The sequence below is a fragment of the Lissotriton helveticus genome, chromosome 1_1 (genome assembly GCF_964261635.1).
Source record: "Lissotriton helveticus chromosome 1_1, aLisHel1.1, whole genome shotgun sequence".
In the NCBI taxonomy this organism is placed as follows: domain Eukaryota; kingdom Metazoa; phylum Chordata; class Amphibia; order Caudata; family Salamandridae; genus Lissotriton; species Lissotriton helveticus.
In genome coordinates this window covers 337,322,496-337,332,271 of record NC_136057.1, presented here as the reverse complement: position 1 = coordinate 337,332,271, position 9,776 = coordinate 337,322,496, and the positions used below count along the sequence as shown (strand labels likewise).

Sequence of the window (9,776 nt, the reverse complement as noted above, 5' to 3'; positions counted from 1 at the left end):
GGAATCCGAAGCGGGTTTGCTTAGTTACGACCTGGGTTTCGGTGCCAAAGGAGTAGTGGTATGTTTCGGTGCCGAGAGTTTGGATGTAGGTGTAGTCGGTGCCGTTGTCTTTTTCGGTGCCGGTAGATGTGCTCTGATACCGTGTGAAGGCCGACTCGAGCCCGAGTCGCCTGAAGCATTAATTGGCTTCTTAGCCGGGCCCAAAGGTGGGGCAGTAGAAGCAGAGTGCCGGTGTGCACCCGAGGGTGTGACCAGGGCCTTCTGTGTCGAGGAAGGGTCGGGGTCGATGGTATTACTTACGACCCGCTGTGCTGGAATGATGTCCTCGACCTCGGAATCTTCTGCCTCGGAGCTGCTGTCCAAGTCGTGTTGTTCTGGAACGTTGACGCCCTCTTCGAAGATGTCGTCCGGAATCGGAGCTGAAGATCTTTGAGCCACTGTTCTCCTCGCTCTTAGGTCCCGTATGGTCTTTTTAGAGCGGAAAGAGGCACAAGCTGAACAGTCCTTTGCCTCGTGCTCCGGAGAGAGGCAGAGGTTACACACCTCATGAAGGTCGGTGTGGGGAAACTTCGACCCACATTGAGGACACTTTTTGAATGGCAACCTTTCCATGAGCTGGAGTCAAGGCCTAGCTAGGCCCGAAGGCCGTCGACGACGACCGGAATCGAGATCCTCGATGTTGAAGAGTAGCGTCGACTAGAAAGCGTTCGATACTAAGTTTTGTAAGTTGGTGAGGATGGCGCGCCAAAGGAAATTGGTTCCAACACGGAGCGCTGGAAACACACCCGAGCCCGGTGGCGGAAAAAAACAATCTGGGGATGGAGTCGATGCCCAATGATCAGTATCATCCAAAGGAGGAGTCACCTATCCCGTGACTGCCAAAGACATTTCTACAACAAAACAAACTGCAAACATCCGGGCCCAACACTAGGTGGCCATCTATGCATAGTGTGTAATCTGCAGGTCATATGCCTCGAACAGTAAGTTCCTTTGAGAGATTTGGTTTGTACAACCACCATTGCAGGGCTTCTTTAATGCGTGTTGTGATCTGTATAGTTTCATCGAATAATCCAGAGGCCTGCAGTCATTGCTTCTGTAGTTCTTCCTGAAGAGGCCTAACTTTTAGCCTGGATAGTGGCACTAGATCTATCGCTGATGAACACATTCCAAGGAGCGATTTGTACGTCCGAACTGAAACGGATACTTTATTTGGAATATGTATTGCTAGCTGCTGCAACCGTATCTGCCTCTCTTGTGATAGGACCGCTTTACAGTGGATGGTTTCCTTTGTAGCTCCCAGAAATTATATGACTTGACTGGGAAGAAGGGAATATTTTTCTTTGTTTACAGTGAGGCCTAGAGAACAGAACAACTGAAGGCAGGCCTTTGTAGTTTGTTTGGCCTTCAGTGCTGCTGGTGCTTTGAGCAGCCAGTCATCCAGGTATGGATTAACTTGAGGCCAAACAGGAGTACTTTGAATTGGTAGTGGGTACCAGCTCCCGTAAATCTTGGAAGTATCTGATGTTTCTGTTGGATAGGGTTGTGAAAATATGAGTCTTCCATGTTACAAGGTAATGTAGTCTTTTTTGTTCAGACTACGCAGAATCTCGGTGAGAGTGACCATTCTGAATGTCTGTTTTTTGAGGAAGTTGATGAGACCTCTGAGACAGAGTTTTGGTCTCCATATCCAAATTCTTTTTCAGCCCCCTTCCAAAAAACAGGAAAAGAAACCTTTGCCTCTTTTTGATATAGGGACCCCAACTATAACTGCTTTGAAGAGCATGACCTCAGCTTCGTAGTGCAGTAAGTGAAAACGAGGGGGGCTCCTCTGGGTAGAGTATTCTTTCGGCACAGAGTGAATACCAGGGTGTTTCCAAAGGTGATGAGGTCTAACACCCACTGATCTGTTATATTGTGCCACTGTTGTTCATGGTTGGAATTTTTCGCACTCACAACTTAGGAGTAAAGGGAAGCTGGTACCCGGACAAGACAATTGTTTCCTGCTGAAGTCACGACCTTGTGAAGACGTTCTTTTGCGGCCCCCTTGGTGAAAGAAACCAGCGGTCGACAACTGACGGTCAAGCTGGAGGGTTTTAACTTTCACAGAAATTAGGCCAAAACTGTTGGGTTCTCTGGTAATCTCCTTTATATGAGGTAAAACCTCACCCTCTAGCCCCTCTGAATGGCATTTTATGATACTGTAGCGTGCCTAATGAATTTGCTGTGTCTGTATCAGTCTTGTTTGATGTGCTTTCCAAACAGGGAATCCCCCATCGGAATCCAAATCCAAGATTTTCGTCTGCCCCTCTGGCCTAAAGGTAGTCGCCATCAACCACTCCTTTCTGTGCACTGCAGCACCCACCAACTTTCGAAAGCTAGTGTTGGCTACACCGAGGGCGCAGCCAACGGTTCCCGACGCTGTGCAGGCTCCTTCCAACGGGGTTTTTCTTGCCTGCGTTCTATCCTCTGGTATAAGATACACCAGAGCACCCTTTCCTGACCACATCTGGCGGCTATAGAGGCCAATGAAATGCATTAGCCACCCTGATAGTAACTGCGGCTCCTTCCCTCCTAATCAGGTGGAGTAGTGTTTGGGGTGGTCAAGGTTCTTGGATCTCCTTTTGCCACTTGGGAGATAACAAATCTGGCCTGGGGTGCCCAATGAGGCAGGAAGGAGAATCCTTTGGAACCCTGTACTTCTTCTAGATACGAGGGAGTGCCGGAGGTATGGTGGTTGGTGTTTTCATAATTTTAATGCCTTCCTGCCATATATAATCTATGATGGGTATGGAGCGCACAACATTCCTGGTGTCCTCCTTAAAAATGTACAGGAAGCAATTGATCTGTTTGACCGTCATTGGTAAACGAAACCTGGTGGATACTCTCTCCATCAGATTATGAAATCCTCTAATGTCCTCTGGGGGAGAATCTGATGGTAGGTGGGGATTGCATTGATATGATATAGTCCTCTCAAGAGTCTGGTGCAGAGGTAGGGTCCCGGAGCTCACCCTCTTCTCTCTCTTCATCCGAAGCAGAAGTATCCCCTACGACAGAGCCTGTTGGTAAGGTGAAAACACAGGTATGACTGGTGATGGCATAACTGGCGTATCTGGCAGATCCACCTGAGGCAGCAGTCTCTCAAGCTCAGTTCCTTGCAGAGGAAACCGTTGTCTGTAATCTGCCAACATCGCCTGCAGGTCCTGAATCAGAGAAGGAGGTAGGTGGGCCATGTCCCTGGGACGCGGTTCCGGTTGAAAACCATTATTGACGATATCTCTGCTGGTAGTACTGACTTTCGTCATTTAATCCTCATCCTTGTCTTCTTGACAGTTAAAGTGCATCTCTGATGGACTATGAGCTACACCAGAAAATACCATCATCATCATGTTCATCAGAGTCCTTTATGTCTTAGAGATGTGTGGGATCAACGGTGACACCTTACTGCACTCAGCCATGGTGAGACATAAGAAAGTCTTGGTAACCTTTGTTACCTGAGTAACCCTCATCGACTGTGGCGTCAATGAAACAGTCATAGCCGAAAGGGTAGATTCCTTTGTCAACGGTGTCGTTGTCGAGAGTGTTGCAGTCGATGGTATTTCTGACCACGGTAGTGTAGTTGACGTGGTGGTCGTCAACGGGGGACCCGCCGACAAATTGACCGCCGACGGCATCTTTTCCAACTGCATCTTTGTGGATGATTTCTTCGTCCACTGGAGGACATCAATGGTTGACAATAGAGATCCCCACGTCGACAGGCTCTTAGAGAGTGAAATTCTCATAGACGGTATAGGAGCCAACACTGCCATCGTCGTCGCAGTTACTGTTGTCGACGGTGCGGACGAGGTCACACTTCTCCTGGTCGGGGAGTGCGGTAATGTCATCGACATTGTTTTTTTTTGCCTCACAGGATTTGCGGAGGAGGCTCTTAAATGGTCTTCGTCCTTTCTGGAAAGTCGGGAGGGTACAGACAAGGCATGTTCTGAGGAGTACGTCACACCTTTTTCCCTCTTAGAGCCTTTGATGTCCCAAGAAGGTTTATTGTGTTTCCTATCTTCTACAGAGGAACTGTCCCTTGACCTGGCTCTCTAGTGAGACAATGAGCATCTCTGACTCTCTTCATCCAACACAATTGTTTGATACTTAGTGGTCTGAAGCCACAAAAGCAGTCTTCCCTCTTTACTTGAGTTTTTGAGGAAATGGTATAGCAGATCTTGTATTCCCTCACCTCATGTTTTATGATGGGGGCAATATATACACTCCTTGTGAGGATCATCCGCAGTGACCCTTTTCCTGCCACAGGTTTTACATGAACGGAAAATGCCTCTTTTGTCAGACATGGTGTCAAGACTGTAGAAAATTCCAAAGGTTGTAGAAACTGAGTAGCACTTAGGGAGTCTCCTTTCCACACAACGTGTGGTGAAAATCTGAGGGAATCTGCTTCTACTGGGAGTGTTCTAGAGGATGTGGACAGTTGATTGGCTGTTTTTCAACATTAGGGGCCAGATGTAGGTGGCCAAATACCGGTCGGTAATGACCAAAAATCGGTAATTTTGGCCGTTTCCTACCGATATTTGGAATTTGAGATGTAGGTGCCAAAAATGTTCCGAATCGGTAAATAAGAGTCGGTATAATTCCGATTCGGAATTCTCCGAATCCTTATTTACCGAATTCTTATTTACCGATTCGGTAAATAAGAAATGGTAAAAAAGGGCCATTGAGATGTAGGAAAGGTAAAAAATACCGAATCCAATGAAATTCGGTATTTAAGAGTCGGTATTTACCATGGATTGAAAGCAGGCGGTAACCAGGTGCAGACTTTAAAAAGGGGCCCAAAATGCAACATTTTTGCAAGAATGGCGGCATTCTATGTGATTGCGAGGCGGCAACAGCTACAGGCAGCAGGAGAGAGGGTCTGGAGAAGTGAGGAGCAGGTCTACAGGCAGAGGATCACCCTATTCCAACGGACTGAGCCAGAGATACTGCAGAGGTACAGGCTACACCCCAGAACCATCCTTGACTTGATTAGGGACCTCCACCAATACCTGGATCACCCAAAACCCAGGGCATACGCCATCCCACCCCATGTGCAGGTGCTCTGTAGCCTACACCTGCTTGCCTCTGGGAGCTACCAGAGTGTGAGTGCTGCAGTTGGTGGTGTGTCCCAGAGCTGCCTATCACGATTTTTCCGGAAGTTCCTGGAGGCCATGACGCAGAGAATGGAACATTACATCTGGTTCCCTGACACACCTGTGGAACTTGCAAAAACAAAAACTGATTTCTATCAACTGGCACACTTCCCTCACGTGATAGGCTGTATAGATGGTACCCACATTCCACTCTGTCCACCTGCAGCCACTGAACACATCTACAGAAACCGTAAGTCAACGCACTCCATCAATGTGCAGGTGATATGTAATGCTGCCAACATCATCACAGACATAGTGGCCAAATTTCCAGGAAGCACCCATGACTCCTACATCTTCCAGAATAGTGGGATATACACACGGCTTGTTGCTGGAGATTTTGGCGATGGATATCTGCTAGGTAAACAACAGTGACACACCCTGATAGTCATGGCAGATGTATGTGTGATGCATATGTAACTAATGGCGCTATCTTTTCCCCCATAGGCAACCGTGCATATGCCCTGCGTTCCTTTGTCCTCACACCCTACCTCAATCCAACTACCAGGAGTGAGAGGCGTTATAATGTGGCTCACAGGTCAACTCGCAACGCAGCGGACCGCACATTTGTACTACTCAAAAGCAGGTTCCACAGCCTTCACAAGAGTGGAGGTGCACGGCAGTACACCCCCATCCTGTGTTGCAAGATAATAGTGACTTGTGTCATGTTGCACAATCTTGCCACCAAAGAAGGCACAGAGGTGGAGGTGACACACCACAAGGACATTGATGATGACCAAGAACAGGCAGAGCCCCAAGCAACAGGAGCAGCAGCAACAGATGGTAGATTGCGACGGAGAGAGATCACACGTCGATATTTCTAGGAAATTAATGAGACACAGACAGATGTAGTGTTATAAGAACGTGGTTTAATTTTCACTTCAGCATGCAAATGAACAAACGCCATTGTCCTACAATGTCTGTGTCCATTACTGCGTGTGCACAGTTACCCTCACTGTGAGCAGTCCTGTGGGGTGAAGGCAATGTTTAATTTTTGCGGGCACGCACTACTTTGCGGGATTTACGAGGCTGGGTATCCATGTCTTGGCTGGGGGCTGACTCAGCATTGCTGCGCCTGACGCTCCTGCGCATCTCTGGTACAGGTGTGCTTGAGCCAGTCCTGCTGGTGGACCTTCTGTCTCTTCCACACCGGTGTCACCAGCAGTGCCTGTTTGATTCGTGAGCATCTGCTCCATTGCAGAGGTGACTCTACCCTTTCCCCTTGTTAAGTCTGTGTAGCAGTGGACTATAACATCCTGCATGGTAATTGAACGCCAACACAGCAGTGATGTTGCTGTGGCAAAGCGGTTAAGGGCCTTGGACTGCTGCCGCATACACTGCCGCTCCCTGCGACGCTCTAAGTGGTCCCTGTCCAACTTGTCAGACAGAGCACCCATGTACTGAGTGATGTCTGACATACCCTTAGCAATTGTCTCCATGCTCCCAGCAATGTTGCCTATTCCTTTGTCAATGTGTGACAGTTTGTAATTGATGCTGCGCACCTGCCTGTGCACGGCCAACATTGCCTTCGCCTGCAGGCGCGGTACTTTTACCATTGTGGACTCCAACCCACAGAAGACGCTCTCTCCTTCCTGCCCCTCGGCACCCTCACGTGCCCTTCTGCCAAGGACACTGGCCCGCGCAGCGCCTGCTGAACTCTGCTGCCTGGCCTTGTCAGCCACAGGTGGAATACTTTGTATTTCGCCCTCCTCAACCTCCTCATCTGAGGTTTGCAGAATCCTCAGAGGGGGCACATCAGGCCTCCTTGCCCTTCCCTGCATGGACGACTTGGTAGTTGGTGTTGGCGAATGCGATGGTGCTTCTAACTCAGGGGTTCCAAACAATAGAGGGGATTGTGGCAGAGGTGTTGTGGCTCGCTCAGGTGTTGAGGCCTCATGGGATGTGTTGTTGTCTCCCTCTACAGCGCTATGACCTGTGCTATTTTCCCCTTTTCTTTCCTTGTAGGTGCTGGTGCCCTCTCCTCCCTTTCTGGTGCTGTACTGCGTGAGGACTCTCCTGTGAAAACATATGGACATAGGGTCAATGGTGTTGTTTACCTGTGTGTATTTCTTAAATAAATTGATTACACATATTTGCCTAGTGTACATTGTGTGCTTGTAGTTGTGTGTGGCATGCCTTGCTGAATTGTATGGTGTATGCATTGCATGTATGTAACTATGACTATGTCCCCATGATGTATTGCTGGCCCCCAGTAAAACCTGTTCAGGAGTGTAATGCTTACACACAGTGGGGAAGGGGGTCGGGATAATGGGTGGGGATTAAGGTCCATGCATCTTACCTTGTTCCGTTGTTGCTCTGGCAGAACTATCCAAGTCACCAATTCCATGTATGCAATCAGGCTCCAGGGTTGATTCTACAAGCTCCTCAAGCTCAGTTAGTTTCGGTGCTCTGTTTTTTCCACCTCCTGTCACACCAGCTTCCTTTGTTTGGGCAGAAATCTTCTTCTTGGTGATGATGCGCAGGTCGTACCATCTTTTCTTGATGTCGTCGATCTCCCTGTGCGTCACCCCAATGGCATTAACCTTTGCCTGTATGTCAAGCCATGTCTTTCTCTTAACAGACTCTGCAACATGCAGAGACTGTCTCCCAAAGATTAGGGTGTTGTGCTTTACAATTTCGTCAGCAAGCACCTGCAGTTCTGCTGGGCTGAATTGTATTTTTATTTTACGCTCTCCACCATCCTTTTGACCTTCCTGAGACTCCATTATGATGTCCAGGTAAGCTCTGGGAAGCCAGCTCCTCTCAGTTTCCTCCTGCTCAGCAAATTGTTCAGTTGCTCTGCACCTGCATGGGTGTGGCCACTCCCAGGTACTGGGGAGGGGTGCCTCATTCTGATTGGTTGGTTACTCTGGGCCTTTGTTGTGGGGTGTGGTGGGTGTCCCTGATTGGTTAGGAGGCTCAGATGTCAATATTTCAAACTGCTGAATCGGTATTTACCGATTCGGTATTTACCGATTCAGCAAATACCGATTCGGTAGATCCCATTCATTCCTATGGCCCATAGGAATGAATGGCAATTACCAAATCGGTATGTACCGATTCGGAAAATACCGATTGGATATTCCGATTGGTACCGAATCGGTATATTTTACCGATTTTTTACCTACATCCCGTTTTCCGATTCTAAAATACCGATTCGGTATGAGTCAGTATTTAGGAGTCGGAAAAAAGGATTTACCTACATCTGGCCCTAGGTCCTTTAAAAATAAAAAATAAAAAAGGACAGATATAGGCTATCAATAACATGTCTAGGGCCATTACAATACAAGATATTTGTTAAATACGGCTTAATTATTTTACTGTTTGAATCCCATCTTGACAACGGGGAATGATTCAAGCATGTGAATCTATGAAAGATACCACAATACTGGATAAACTAATTCTTTCAAAGTTGTACTCCTTTTTCCATGTTGAGCAAAACATAGGGCGCATCAGTGCTCCTTATGTTTTTCTTGTGCTTCTGCATAAAGAGTGTCTAGAGTATGATGTTGCAGGCAGGTCCTCCTTCTGGAAGGAGATCAGGACTTTTCTTGAGAGATGGCATTTAATTTGGCCTCACTTTCATGGATAGCCCTGGAGGGAATATATGCACAAAGGTTGCAGAAAACTTTGTTAAAAGGGCCAATAATTGATTATGGGGAAACCCTGCATTTCTGAGTACTTATATATACAGTACAAACAAGGGTTACTACGTATCTATTTTTGTGACACTTTGCATCTATTCGGAGGCCGAATCAGTCCTCACTTGATGTTTAATCATCGCAAACAAACAACTCTTAGTCCAATGGGGATCTTAATTAATAATCATTTAATTTATGCATAGCAACAAATAGTATACAACCAAGGTACTTCATTAAAAAAGTAATACAGTGCAGTGCATGCGAGTTGTAGAGGAAGTGATATTGGGCAGTTAAATGAAAATTCGAAATTATGATGATCTTGCCTGTTGCAAGCTTTACAGAAGGCCAAAAGCACAATTCACAACTTGACCTAGATGGTGTCATACACAGTTTGGGACAGTACAAAGCCACCATGGAGCTGCAAAATGTCACCTGCCAGTGTGTGGGAGCACTGCTGTTTAAATTCTCCAATCGAGTCTAGGAATATTCTAAAGGCCAGGAATCTGCAGCTAGGAGTATCCCTCAGAAATATTAATTTCTCTAAGAATTAGCACATAAAACATTCTTACCTATTTGCTAAGGATCAAGTTCAACTTTCCAAGAACAAAAACTTTTAAAGTTGCTATAAAGTCAGGCACACACTGTATAAACACACTTAGCAATGGTTATCTTAAAAAATAAAATACAGCAAGAAGCAGGCATTTTTAGGATCAATAATGCAGGAATCAGCTCACCTTTCTCTGCTTCCAATACTAGATGCACTGGGTGAACGCATGGGTGGATGGACACTTGCCACCATAGCTCCTAAACAAATAAATAATTTATATGAATGCTACAGTTAACGTTTAGCATTTCAAAGTGTTTCAAACATTGTAGAATGGGCTTTAATATACATTCACAAAATTAAGCCTCCACTGACAAGCAGATGTGCAACAGTTAGAAAGCCTATTAC

At 46.7% G+C, this 9,776-nt stretch overlaps 1 protein-coding gene across 1 annotated transcript in view; it reads right to left on the bottom strand.

The window, feature by feature from the left end:
• TRIM24 (tripartite motif containing 24) overlaps positions 1-9,776 on the bottom strand; it is a 1,142,914-nt gene that overhangs the window by 430,289 nt on the left and 702,849 nt on the right. Inside the window, exon 12 of the mRNA XM_078672569.1 lies at positions 9,559-9,628. Coding sequence (XP_078528695.1) covers positions 9,559-9,628 — 70 coding nt within the window. The remainder of the gene's footprint in view (positions 1-9,558; positions 9,629-9,776) is intronic.